The sequence below is a fragment of the Anolis sagrei genome, chromosome 12 (assembly GCF_037176765.1).
Source record: "Anolis sagrei isolate rAnoSag1 chromosome 12, rAnoSag1.mat, whole genome shotgun sequence".
Taxonomy (NCBI): Eukaryota; Metazoa; Chordata; class Lepidosauria; order Squamata; family Dactyloidae; genus Anolis; species Anolis sagrei.
Window position 1 is genome coordinate 18,164,635 of NC_090032.1, and position 14,570 is coordinate 18,179,204.

The 14,570-nt window shown below is 45.0% G+C and overlaps 1 protein-coding gene across 2 annotated transcripts in view; it reads right to left on the reverse strand.

Annotated features, from left to right (window-relative positions):
• Nucleotides 1-1,212: 1,212 nt before the first annotated feature.
• Nucleotides 1,213-14,570, reverse strand: part of LOC132764375 (tRNA-dihydrouridine(47) synthase [NAD(P)(+)]-like) — a 28,442-nt gene continuing 15,084 nt past the window's right edge. For both annotated transcript variants that reach the window (XM_067472501.1, XM_067472500.1), the window contains 8 exons: nt 13,127-13,231; nt 11,816-11,881; nt 11,528-11,638; nt 7,322-7,418; nt 7,125-7,200; nt 6,305-6,493; nt 3,431-3,559; nt 1,213-1,381 (listed from right to left, as the gene is read on the reverse strand). In XM_067472501.1, the coding sequence (XP_067328602.1) occupies nt 1,306-1,381; nt 3,431-3,559; nt 6,305-6,493; nt 7,125-7,200; nt 7,322-7,418; nt 11,528-11,638; nt 11,816-11,881; nt 13,127-13,231 (849 nt within the window). In that variant the 3' untranslated portion in view covers nt 1,213-1,305. The remainder of the gene's footprint in view (nt 1,382-3,430; nt 3,560-6,304; nt 6,494-7,124; nt 7,201-7,321; nt 7,419-11,527; nt 11,639-11,815; nt 11,882-13,126; nt 13,232-14,570) is intronic.

Here is a 14,570-nt window from a genome sequence, read left to right on the forward strand (position 1 = left end):
ACTCTGTCTGTCGCCATTTTTCATCATCAAGATGTAGTCGCATATAGAAATGCTTTCAGTAAAGTTTGTTGTTTTTGAAACTGAGGAAGACTGCAGTGTGGTAATTGAGTCTGTGTGATCTGGAAACCTCAAGTATGCTGTGCCAGACCGGAGGGTCTCACTCTGACAGAAACCACTGCGACCCTCATCCAATGACCGATCAAGACCAAACTTGGCACACAGAGCCCCCATGACCCTATCTACATCCTGTTTCATTTTGGAGGAGGGTGGATAATGGATGATGGGACTTGCAGTACCTTCACTCACTTACTGGAACCACAGCGACCCATATCCAATGACTGATCAAGACCAAACTTAGCACACAGAGCCCCCATGACCCACTCTATATGGATGATGGGACTTGCAGTACCTTCACTCACTTACTCAAACCACTGCGACCCTAATCCAATGACTGATCAAGGCCAAACTTAGCACATAGAGCACCCATGACCCACTCTACATCCTGCTGTAGTTTGAAGGAGGATGGACTATGGATGATGGGACTTTGCAGTACCTTCACTTACTTACTGAAACCACTGCGACCCTAATCCAATGACTGATCAAGACCAAACTTAGCACATAGAGCACCCATGACCCACTCTACATCCTGCTGCAGTTTGAAGGAGAATGGACTATGGATGATGGGACTTTGCAGTACCTTCACTCACTTACTGAAACCACTGCCACCCTCATCCAATGACTGATCAAGACCAAACTTAGCACACAGAGCTCCCATGACCCTATCTACATCCTGCTGCAGTTTGGAGGAGGGTGGACCATGGATGATGGGACTTGCAGTACCTTCAATCACTTCCTGAGAGGCTCGGCCTCATGTAAGCCGCATCGAGTCCCTTGGGGAGATGGTAGCGGGGTATAAAGTTTTATTATTATTATTATTATTAGAAGGAGATACATTTGGACAGGTACGCTGGGCCGGAGCCATATAGGGTTTTATATGTCAAGACCAGCTAACAGATTCAAACCGCTGACCTTTCAGTCAGCACGTTCAGCAGCTCAGTGGTTTAACCCATTGTGCCACCGAGGGCTCCACCATTTTGCCCTACCATTGCACATATTGGGGACTTGAGCATTCCATGGATTTTGTGGTTCCCAGGATCAAAGCGACTCAATAAGACGCTGAAATCTTGGTCCAGACAAGAACAGACACACATGTACACAAGATTAAATTTTAATTAACGACGAGAACGAAAATAATTGCGGCATGTACATTTGTAGTACTTTCAAACGGTTTGGTTCCCTCTTCCATTACAGCGGGTAGCCGTTCTCATCGTGTTCCAACGGGAAGGTGAAGCCAGGTGAGACTGGACCCAAAAACATCTCGCTGCGAAAAGGTGACACGCGAAGAGGGTAAGACCAAAATATTAAGGTACAAACAGTGTTTTTCAATATCTTTAATTATCTCCAATATATTTTCCCTCCCTGTTATGGATGGAGAACCTTAGAAAGAACAAGAGAAAAATATCGGATGTGTTTTCAAAAAACTCTCCTATGGTTTTGTTATGGGACAGAACGTCCCTCCTGCAAATGCGGTAAATCTATACAGTGAAATCCCCATATCTGTTTCTATGGACCTGAAACAATACACATGACGAAACACCCTGTCTTCCAATAGGGATTGGAAGAGGCTGGATAACAATCTGTTGGGGGGTGATTTGAATCTGTTTGTCTTTATGGGTTGGACTAGATGACCCTTGGGGTCTTTTCCACCTCTGATTCTATGATAGGAATCTGGTAGGTCTTCCAATGCAACTCTATGCGGGAAGCGTGCCATCGAATTGCCTGGATAGCCCAGCAATTTCCATAAAGAGGTAATTTCCCCAAAGATTCAAGTGAGCGAAATGGTGGAGAGAAGGCTGCCATAAGTCCCCATGATGCCAAGATGATGGATCAATAATAATAATAATAATAATAATAATAATAATAATAATAATAAATACAATCAAATTCTACAAAAGAAATAACCAAGAAGAGTTAGCCCTATTAAGTCTCGATGCAGAAAAGGTGTTTGATAATTTAAATTGGGATATATATATATTGATTTTGTCATTTGGGAGTTGTAGTGGCTGGGATTTATAGTTCACCTACAATCAAAGAGCATTCTGAACACCACCAATGATGAAATTGAACCAAACTTGGCACACAGAACTCCCATGGCCAAGAGAAAATACTGGGAGGATCTGGTGGACATTGACCTTGAATTTTTGGAGTTGTAGTTCACCTACATCCAGTGGACCCAAACAATGATGGATCTGGACCAAACTTGGCACGAATACTCGATATGCTTAAATATGAACACTGGAGGAGTTTGAGAAAAATAGACCTTGACATTTGGGAGTTGTAGTTGCTGGGATTTATAGTTCACCTACAATCAAAGAGCATTCTGAACATCACCGATGATGAAATTGAACCAAAATTGGCACACAGAAGTCCCATGGCCAAGAAAAAATACTGTGAGGATCTGATGGACATTGACCTTGAATTTTTGGAGTTGTAGTTCACCTACATCCAGTGGACCCAAACAATGATGGATCTGGAGCAAACTTGGCACGAATACTCAATATGCTGAAATGTGAACACTGGAGGAGTTTGAGAAAAACAGACCTTGACATTTGGGAGTTGTAGTTGCTGGGATTCATAGTTCACCTACAGTCAAAGAGCATTCTGAACATCATCGATGATGAAATTGAACCAAAATTGGCTCACAGAAGTCCCATGGCCAAGAGAAAATACTGGGAGGATCTGGTGGACATTGACCTTGAATTTTTGGAGTTGTAGTTCACCTACATCCAGTGGACCGAAACAATGATGGATCTGGAGCAAACTTGGCACGAATACTCAATATGCTGAAATGTGAACACTGGAGGAGTTTGAGAAAAACAGACCTTGACATTTGGGAGTTGTAGTTGCTGGGATTTATAGTTCACCTACAATGAAATAACATTCTGAACCCCACCAACGATAGAATTGGACCAAACTTCCCACACAGAACCCATGACCAAGAGAAAATACTATGTTTTCTGAAGGCCTTTGGCAACCTCTCTGACACTCCCTCACGACCCCCACAGGGGTCCCGACCCCCAGGTTGAGAAACACTGCATTAGAGAATAATAATCCCCAGGACCTAGGATCTATGATTCTTTTAAACCTAGCAATTTCCATAAAGAGGTAATTTCCCCAAAGATTCAGGTGAGCGAAATGGCAGAGAAATGGCTAAGATGATAGATCCATAAATTGGGCTTGGCTGCTACAGCATTCTCTCTGGGGCTGCCCTGGGAGGCTATTTGGAAATCACACAAGACACTTAACTCGGTTACAAAAAAGGGGAAATCGGAGATGCCAGGAACCTCGCCCTCCCCCCCTTTTTTTTTACCTGATCTTCACCATATCCGTCACCTTTTGGCTTGACAGTAAGACTTCCAAGTAGTCTCCGGACAAAAACAAAGGGTGTTCGTCGCCGGATTGTGGAGGGAAGTGCTCTCGTAACCCAACGGGAATGTAGCTGCCCAAAAGAAAGGAGAGGAGGAAAACAGGTAAAACATATGCTCAGTGTAACTGGGGTTTGCTTGTTTTTGGGGTTTTTTTTTACAATTGAGTCCAAAGCCTGAGATATCAAGCATGTCGTTTTATTTATTTTTTTAAATTGTTTGTTACTGTCTTGACCTTATTTCCTGGTTATGTGTGAAGTCAGGATCAGTGGTTCTCAACCTGGGGGTCGGGACCCCTGGGGGGGTCATGAGGGGGTTTCAGAGGGGTCGCCAAAGGCCATCCAAAAACATAGTATTTTCTGTTGGTCATAGGGGTTCCATGTGGGAAGTTTGGCCCAATTCCATCATTGGTGGGGATCAGAATGATCTTTTATTGTAGGTGAACTATAAATCCCAGCAACTAAAACTCTCAAGTGCCAAGGTCTATTTTCCCCAAACTCTACCAGTGTTCATTCACATTGGGCATGTTGAGTATTCATGGCAAGTTTGGTCCAGATCTATCATTGTGTGACTCCATCGTGCTCTCTGGATGTAGGTGAACTACAACTCCAAACCTCAAGGACAATGCCCACCAAACCCTTCCAGTATTTTCTGTTGGTCAAGGGAGTTCTGTGTGGTAAGATTGGTTCAATTCCATTGTTAGAGTTCATAATGCTCTTTGATCATAGGTAAACTATAAATCCCACCAATTACAACTCCCAAATGACAACATCAATCCCCTACCAACCCCACCAGTATTCACGCATTTGTGCCAAATTTGGTCCAGTGAATGAAAATACATCCTGCATATCAGATATTTATATTATGATTCATAACAGTAGCAAAATTATAGTTGTGAAGTAGCAACAAAAATAATATTATGGTTTGGGGTCACCACAACATGAGGAACTGTATGAAGGGGTCGCAGCATTAGGAAGGTTGAGAACCACTGCCTTAGATCTTGTCAGGATTAATTTAGTTATGTATGTGTTTTAAATGTGCTTCTATGTATTACAAAGATGGATGCCACTGTGAATTGAAAATGCCATGCAGAAATGTTTATACTTTGAGGCCGTGATTAAGTGAACTTGAAAAAGTAAAATAAGGTTTGTTCTTGCTGAGAACAGAAGGGAGTTGCCAGTCTCAGCAAGAAGAGATAAGCAGATGTGCAGAAGCTTTCGGTTTGGACTAGTTCTTTGCTTCTTCCTGAATTGTAGCTCGCTGTAGAAAGACGTGTCTGATGTATGTACTTATTAAACTTAGTTTCTTTTGTAACTCAAAGCCTGCAGAGTCCTTATTTTGCAACTCAGTGTCTGCTGGATCTAGCATTCCTTCCGCTGGGTATCGTCAATCTCTGACAGATCTGTCCTGTGTATATTTGAAATCTGGAAGAGGGTTGCCGTGGAAACGGGAGCAATGTAGGGGAGGAGACAGGGTGCAGCGCGAGGGAAATAAACTGTCAGTTGGAACTTTGTTGCATTCCCTAATGCATGCTTTTGAATTAAAGCTTTCCAACTTGGTTTGTGAGGTAATTATTTCACCAGAAAGCTACTGATCTGGACAGTTACCCTGTTTCCACAAATTAGCTTTGTGTGTGTGTGTGATGTGGTTGAATTCCAACACACAAACACTGAGCTAAGGTTCTGGGAGTCAGAAGCCCGAATGCCTGGAGGGCTGCAGATTGAAGAGGCCTGCTTTATGTTATTCTTTCCACACTAAGGTTTGCTGCTACAATGGATTGAATGGAGTTCAATTATATCAATCAAGGCTCTGTTCAACCAAACTGGGCCCGGTTTTCCATACAATTTGGTGGGGTTTTGCAGAGCTGTTGTTGAAGTCGAGCATGCCCCCCCTGTGTATGATCTCTATATGATTTCTATGTTTCCTTGTGTTCCTGACCCTAGCCTGACCCTTTGCCCCATTCTCCCCCTAAAGAAATAAGTAAGGGGACAAAAGCCATTAGCGATTACAGAAACCTCCAGCTAAAGACACATTTGCATAGATAATAGAAGGAGATTCTTATCTCTAGCATCGGAGACGGCCCACTAGAGTAAGGAATTGTTTGGCAAAGTTTCTATCACTCTTCATGTAAGATCTTCCCCTCTGCTTTTTGTTTACTTCCCATTGATAGCATTAACCCCAGGCTACCCTCATTGTTCTCCTGTCTCACAGCCAGGAAGGATCTGGATATTTTTACACATGTTGATTAACAACACTCAAAACACAATAGGTCAGCCCTGCTTGAGCTTTTTGTCTCACAGGCCACATGGCATTTCCTTTTTTTAAGACTCCTTCACAGATTCCTTTGTGTTCTATCGTCTTGCCTCCCTCTCTCCTGATTTGCTGTCGCCGCCAAGTGGCAGAGGTCTCCCCATTGGATCCTACGCACCACTGGAGCTTCCTGATTGGTCCAGAGGCACCAGGGGCAGGAGGGCCGCCTCCCAGCTGTTTGCCCATTGTCCAATCACGGTGGAGGGCGGCAGGGAGGTGGGGCGGGAAGTTTGAACTCTGGAACTTTGACTTTACTATAAATATGACTGTATTGGTGTATTCTCCTCATACTCTGCTGGCGAATGATTGCAGCTCTGCATCCTTTTCAGCTGAATCGCAAATAAAACCTCGATGGCTTTTCTTCAACTTGGTGAGACTCTTCATTGGGAAATCAGGGGAAAATATTGGGGCTTCTCTGTCTCACCAGGGAAAAAGAACTATTTGATGAGTCTAATTGGTCTCTGCCTCCTGGCAAAGACCCCTAAATTCCAGCTCTAGATCATTGTTACCTGCAGAGGTAATACAGCCATTGCAAGAGGGCGGCCCGGGTTTTCTCCACGCCGTTCGTGTCGGTCCCCCAATACTCCAAACCATAGGCCGTGAAGTCTTTGAGCATGTCCAGCCGTTCCCGGGCGGAGATGTCCCAGTGCCGCATCTCTTTGATTTCGGTGAAGATCCACGGCTTCACCAAGGCGGCCCTGAGAAGAAATACAGATAAAGAGAGATGTCGGTCCAGAAGATGGGAGCAGACACCGAAAAGGCCCAGTCCTCACCGAACAACCCTCTGATGTCACTGAGACCAAGGCAAAGACTTGGGAGGCATAAAAAAATTACAAACTATTTAATGTAACACGGAATGGCTGTTGAGAATATATGTGTGTGTTTTGATTAACTGTACTGTAGTTTTCAAAGTTGGTGTTTGTGTGCTTAGAAATGTAATGCTGTGAGATTGTAATTCCTGTGTGGAAAGGGTTAACTGTATCATGAAGGAGGAGTCGTAAATCTCAGTGCGGAAAGTGTTGTAAGCTGTGTTGCGTCGTACGTCATCTCGTCACTGTGGAATGTAAGGAGGTGCCTGATTCTAGATTACAACGAAAAGCCGAACCATGTAGCCGCTTGCTTCTTGTTCTCCTTAGCTTCTAGTGTAAATATTATTTTAGTTTTGTGTTTAATGAAGTAGCTTTAGTGTAAGAAGATGTGTTTCAGTGCCTTGTGTGTGCTGAGATCATCGCCATTCCATTGACAATGGCGCCATGATATGAAAGGCTATGAACAATCACTTGTCCTGTGTCGGGATATTCCCACTGCAGAAAAGGAAAAAGCACTTGCCTTGCAATCGTGACCCCCGAAATGCCAGTTTCCTTGGCTTTTATGACATCTTCAAAGGAGAAAATATCTCCATTCCCTGGATCACAAGAAAGGGAAGAAAGATGGACTCAGCAGAAAAACAGTCGGGCATATCTTGGTCGTGCCTCAGCCCAACCAATGCACAGGAACAAAGAAAAGGCAATATAAACACAGCTTACCAAAAAGAGGCATCGGTCTGGCAATATGGGCACAGTGTGATATGTAGTTCCAGTCCGCCGGCTCACTCATTGGGATTTCTTTTGGCCGTCCGTGAAGCTGAGAGAGTCAGAAGTATCAACTTAGGCTATTTACTGTATATAGTTAAGTATAAACCTAGTTTTTCAGCCCCTTTTTTAGGCTGAAAAAGTCCCCATCGGCTTACACTCAAGTCAAGTTATTTATTATTTTACTCTGTTATTGTTGTTGTTATTTATTTGGGGGTTCTTTTACCCCGCCCTTCTCACCCCGAAGGGGACTCAGGGCGGCTTACAGGAGCAAGGAACAATTTGATGCCAGCATCATAAACAATAGTACACAAAATTACACAAAATTACAACAATTCACAGTTGACATGCATGCATTATAACCATAAAATCAATAAAATCATTAAAACCAAATACAAACCCAGTTTCTCCTCTTACATGGTCAGTGTTTGTTAACACCTAGATCTAGTTTTTCGTTCCATTCATCCATCCTGCTGGTCTTACCTGCCTGATTGACTGATTTAATTGCCAGAGTGCCCAAAGGCCTGGTCCCATAACCAGGTTTTCACCCTCCTCCTGAAGGCGAGGAGGGATGATGAAGCCCTAATCTCCCCCGGGAGTGAGTTCCACAGGTGGGGGGCCACCACTGAGAAAGCCCTGCTCCTCGTCCCTACCAGCCTCACTTGTGACAGTGGTGGGGTCGAGAGCAGGGCCTCCCCAGATGATCTCAGACTCCGGGGTGGGACATAGAGGGAGATACGTTCGGACAGATACACTGGACCGGAACCGTATAGGGTTTTGTAGGTCAAAACCAGCACCTTGAATTGTGCTCGGAACTGAATCGGCAGCCAGTGGAGCTGGCACAACAGGGGGGCGGTATGCTCCCTGTATGTCGCTCCGGTGAGCAATCTGGCTGCCGCTCGTTGGACTAGTTGAAGTTTCCGAACAGTCTTCAAGGGCAACCCCACGTAGAGAGCATTGCAGTAGTCTATTCGGGACTACTGAATAGACTACTTATTATTATTATTATTACTACTACTACATTTATTTTGCTCTACTTATATTATTAATATTATCATTACATTTATTATTTTATCACAAAGGACGACCACCTCACCCGCCTCATAGGAAACCTGCTACAAAACAGGAGCTTTTTTGTTGAGTTCCAGGGCCAGAGAAGCAGATGGCGGAAACAGAAGAACGGCCTGCCTCAGGGGAGCGTGCTTGCTCCATCCATGTTCAACATCTACACAAATGACCAGCCACGGCCAGAAGGGACAGAGAGCTTCGTCTATGCTGATGATCGTGCCATTACTGCTCAAGCAGGGAGCTTTGAGATGGTTGAACTGAAGCTCTCCGAAGCTCTCGGTGCCCTTACTGCCTATTACAGGGAAGGAATCCCAAATTCAAGGTCAATGCCCACCAAACCCTTCAAGTATTTTCTGTTGGTCATGGGAGTTCTGTGTGCCAGCTTTGGTTCAATTCCATCATTGGTGGAGTTCAGAATGATCCTTGATTGTAGGTGAACTAAAAATCCCAGCAACTACAACTCCCAAATGACAACATCAATCCCCTCCCCAACCCCACCAGTATTCATCATTATTTGAGTCTCTGGATGTAGGTGAACTACAACTCCCAAATTCAAGGTCAATGCCCACCAAACCCTTCAAATATTTTCTGTTTGTCATGGGAGTTCTGTGTGCCAAGTTTGGTTCTATTCCATCGTTGGAATCCAGAATGCTCTTTGATTGTAGGTGAACTATAAATCCCAGCAACTACAACTCCCAAATGACAAAAATCATTTTTTTGAGTGATGGTCACTCCTTGGGTTAGTAGCTGTCTTGTGTCCAAATTTGGCGGCAATTTGTCCAGCGGGATTTTGAGTTATATGTTAATCCCACAAACGAACATTACATTGAGTTGTTGTAGGTTTTTTCGGGCTATACGGCCATAGTCTAGAGGCATTCTCTCCTGACATTTCGCCTGCATCTAGGGCAAGCATCCTCAGAGGTAGCGAACATTACATTTTTATTTATATAGATGTTAATTGCTTTTAATGGTAATTTATGTTGTTGGGGGGGCATCGAATCGTGCCGACCGTAAACTGCCTTGGAGTCGCCTTCGGGCTGAGAAAGGCGGTATATAAATACGGTTAATTAATTAATTAATTTGTTGAGTTCCAGGGTCAGAGAAGCAGATGGCGGAAACAGAAGAACGGCCTGCCTCAGGGGAGCGTGCTTGCTCCATCCATGTTCAACATCTACACAAATGACCAGCCACTGCCAGAAGGGACAGAGAGCTTCATCTATGCTGATGATCGTGCCATCACCACTCAAGCAGGGAGCTTTGAGATGGTTGAACAGAAGCTCTCCGAAGCTCTAGGTGCTCTTACTGCCTATTACAGGGAAAACCAGCTGATCCCTAATCCATCTAAAACACGGACATGTGCCTTTCATCTCAAGAACAGAGAAGCATCCCAAGCTCTGAGGATCACCTGGGAAGGAATCCCACTGGAGCATTGCAGAGCACCCAAATCCCTGGGAGTCACTCTGGACCGTGCTCTGACCTACAAGAAGCATTGCCTGAATATCAAGCAAAAAGTGGGTGCTAGAAACAATATCATACGCAAGCTGACTGGCACTGGGTCCGAGCAGGTGTCTCCCAGCTTCACCATCTGGGATCGACCCTCCTGGACCGGAGCCACGACAAAGCCGTACCTCCCAGGCCCATCCCGGAGAGTCGTCCCAGGATACCATGACCAAGGACTAGCTTCGATCTCAGCGCTGCAGGACCCCATCCTTTGGCTCAGTGGACATCCCTAAACTTTTTGTGACTTTGGACTCTCTGCCAAGTGTTTTGGACTTCAAAGGACTTATTTTTATCTATGAATTTCCCCTGAATGAACTATGGACTCATGTTTAGCTGAAATCATAACTTTAATCAATTTCTCTGATGGATGGGATAGGGAGGGGGTGTCTGATATGAATTTCTTGTGATTCCTATATTTCCACATGTATTTCATAGAATCATAGAATCATAGAATCAAAGAGTTGGAAGAGACCTCCTGGGCCATCCAGTCCAACCCCTTTCTGCCAAGAAGCAGGAATATTGCATTCAAATCACCCCTGACAGATGGCCATCCAGCCTCTGCTTAAAAGCTTCCAAAGAAGGAGCCTCCACCACACTCCGGGGCAGAGAGTTCCACTGCTGAACGGCTCTCACAGTCAGGAAGTTCTTCCTCATGTTCAGATGGAGTCTCCTCTCTTGTAGTTTGAAGCCATTGTTCCATTGCGTCCTAGTCTCCAAGGAAGCAGAAAACAAGCTTGCTCCCTCCTCCCTGTGGCTTCCTCTCACATATTTATACATGGCTATCATATCTCCTCTCAGCCTTCTCTTCTTCAGGCTAAACATGCCCAGTTCCCTAAGCCGCTCCTCATAGGGCTTGTTCTCCAGACCCTTGATCATTTTAGTCGCCCTCCTCTGGACACATTCCAGCTTGTCAATATCTCTCTTGAATTGTGGTGCCCAGAATTGGACACAATATTCCAGATGTGGTCTAACCAAAGCAGAATAGAGGGGTAGCATAACTTCCCTAGATCTAGACACTATGCTCCTATTGATGCAGGCCAAAATCCCATTGGCTTTTGTTGCCGCCACATCACATTCCTGGCTCATGTTTAACTTGTTGTCCACGAGGACTCCAAGATCTTTTTCACACGTACTGCTCTCGAGCCAGGCATTGTCCCCCATTCTGTATCTTTGCATTTCATTTTTTCTGCCAAAGTGGAGTATCTTGCATTTGTCACTGTTGAACTTCATTTTGTTAGTTTTGGCCCGTCATCTCTCTAATCTGTCAAGATCGTTTTGAATCCTGCTCCTGTCCTCTGGAGTATTGGCTATCCCTCCCAATTTGGTGTCGTCTGCAAACTTGATGATCATGCCTTCTCGCCCTTCATCTAAGTCATTAATGAAGATCCTGATCAGGACCGGGCCCAGGACGGAACCCTGCGGCACTCCACTTGTCACTTCTTTCCAAGATGAAGAGGAAGCATTAGTGAGCACTCTCTGTGTTCGTCCACTTAACCAATTGGCCCAGGAGGTCTCTTCCAACTCTTTGATTCTTTGATTCTATGATTCTATGTAAGGAGGCCTGAGACAAAAGACAGAGTGGGGCTACTATACCGTGACCATAGCGGCTCCCCAATGATGGAGTTTGGGGATGACGGTGTGAGCCAGATTCTTCTGCGGGGATATGCCGCTCCTCAGTTTCACTGTGATAGGAACGTTCGACACCTAACAACAAGAGAAACGCAACGCAGTGTGACGTGCCAGGAACCAATTTGATGCGTCAAAAAAGCAGAAAAGAGCCCTCTCCCTTTCCCTGGCTGAAGGGGACACAAGTGCAGACAACATCCATCTGCCAAGGAGGATAGAAGAGAGGAGAGTCCTCTGCCCAGCTGCCCAACGTACGTAGTCCATGCCACGGACAATCTGTTCAAATTTGATGGGATCCAACATTAAATCACATCCTCTGCCCTGGAAAAAAAAAGGAGAGACACATGGAAAAGACCGCCTTCTTCCTACTATCCAACAAATCTTGCCAAGACAAAAAACTACCCCGATGAGGTCACCAAACTGAATAATCTGCCTGTTATTAAACGGTTGCCCACCCAAAAGACTATTCAATATCCATCATGTTGATTCACTGCCATAAACATCCAGGAAAATCAACAATATAGACATATAGTGAAGAGAGAGGGGGGTACAGTTGAAGACAGTTCCATCTTGTCTCCTGTGCTTTACTAATAATATAATATAATATAATATAATATAATATAATATAATATATTGTATATACATATAATACTAGCTGTAACTGCCAGTGTGGAACATATCTCACCACGCTAAAACAGTGGATGTGGCTCTTAATGAAACATGCCGCATTATCACCGGGTGTCTGCGCCCTACACCACTCGAGAAATTACACTGCTTAGCCGGTATTGCACCACCTGACATCCGCCGGGAAGTAGCAGCCAATAGTGAAAGGACCAAGGCAGAGACATCTCCAGCTCATCCTCTGTTTGGGTATCAGCCAGCACGTCAACGACTTAAATCAAGATATAGCTTTCTAAGATCTACAGAGACACTCGCTGGAACACCTCAGCAAGCGAGAGTCCAAAAGTGGCAGGCTCAAACCCAGAACCTCAACCAATGGCTGATACCCAATGAGAGACTCCCCCTGGGCACACAGGGTGTCTAGGCGACTTGGAAGGCACTGAACAGACTGCGCTCTGGCACCACGAGATGCAGAGCCAACCTTCAGAAATGGGGTTACAAAGTGGAATCCACGACATGCGAGTGTGGAGAAGAGCAAACCACTGACCACCTGCTGCAATGCAACCTGAGCCCTGCCACATCCACAATGGAGGACCTTCTTGCGGCAACACCAGAGGCACTCCAAGGGGCCAGATACTGGTCAAAGGACATCTAATCAACTACCAAGTTTGCAAAATTGTGTTTTTCTATCTGTTTGTTTGTTTGTTTTGTTCTGTTAGAAATGTAATACAGTGGTATGGTTGCTGATGACACGATAAATAACCACAACATGAGGAACGGTATTAAGGGGTCGTGGCATCAGGAAGGTTGAGAACCGCTGTCCTAAGGGGTCAATTCTGCCACATTCCCCTTTCTTGAGTTGCAGTTTTCTACCTTCACACAAGGGAAGAAAACAAACCATTGGGCATCCCCCCAAAGAGCGACAGAGACACATCCTTGCCATACCGTGTTCAGATCTCCATCGTTAATCTCCAAGAAATCCACTTGGATCCGTTCATTGAAGTATTCTGAGCATTTGATCATGCGGTGTGGAGCTGATGATACTCCTAACTGCAGGGCCAAGAGAGGGAAACTCATAGAACAACCAGCCCACACAAGCAAATCATGCAACCCCAAACAACAATCCCGTCGGAAAAGGCAGTGCTAAGGAATCAGCGTCCTACTTCCCTTCAACAGAGCCAGGTTTACAACCGAAGACAGGAACGAGCTCTGGATCGGCTGCCCAGAGCTAGAAAAAAACCCAACATGAAAAGTATCCCCTATCCCACCCCCACGCATATCCCAGAATCCTAAGTAACCTCAAATAGTTTTGCCTTCCTCCATCTGGAACTCATTACCTGGAGAGATTAGGAAAGCCCCTACCCTAGAAACCTTTAAAAAGGACCTTAAAACCTGGATCTTCCGCTGCGCCCTTGGTGAGTAGGTATACAACATCATACTATTGCTCAGCCTCAAGGTTTTTGTCCTTGGCATTACCTGGAGAGATTAGGAAAGCCCTTACCCTAGAAACCTTTAAAAAGGACCTTAAAACCTGGATCTTCCGCTGCACCCTTGGTGAGTAGGTATACAACCTCATACTATTGCTCAGCCTCAACGTTTTTGTCCTTGGCATTACCTGGAGAGATTAGGAAAGCCCCTACCCTATAAACCTTTAAAAAGGACCTTAAAACCTGGATCTTCCGCTGCACCTTTGGTGAGTGGATCGGCTGCCCAGAGCTAGAAAAAAACCCAACGTGAAAAGTATCCCCTATCCCGCCCCCACACATATCCCAGAACCCCAAGTAACCTCAAACACTTTTGGGTTGTTGTAGGTTTTTGTGGGGTATATGGCCATGTTCTAGAGAAGTGTTTCTCAACCTGGGAGTCGGGGCCCCTGGAGGGGTCACGCGGGGGTATCAGAGGGGCCTCCAAAGAGCATCAGAAAACACAGTATTTTCTGTTGGTCATGGAGGTTCTGTGTGAGAAGTTTGACCCAATTCTATTGTTGGTCGAGTTCGGAATGCTCTTTGATTGTAGGTGAACTATAAATCCCAACAACTAGAACTCCCAAACGTCAAGGTCTATTTTCCCCAGACTCCACCAGTGTTCACATTTGGGCATATTGAGTATTTGTGCCAAGTTTGGTCCAGATCCATCATTGCATGAATCCATAGCCCTCCTCTGGATATACATGAACTATAACTCCCAAACTCAAGGTCAATGCCCACCAAACCCTTCCAGTGTTTTCTATTGGTCACAGGATTTCTGAGTGCCAAGTTTAGTTCAATTCCATTGTTGGTGGAGTTCAGAATGTTCTTTGATTGTAGGTGAACTATAAATCCCAGCAACTGCAACTCCCAAATGTCAAGGTCTATTTTCCCCAAACCCCATCAGTGTTCACATTTGGACA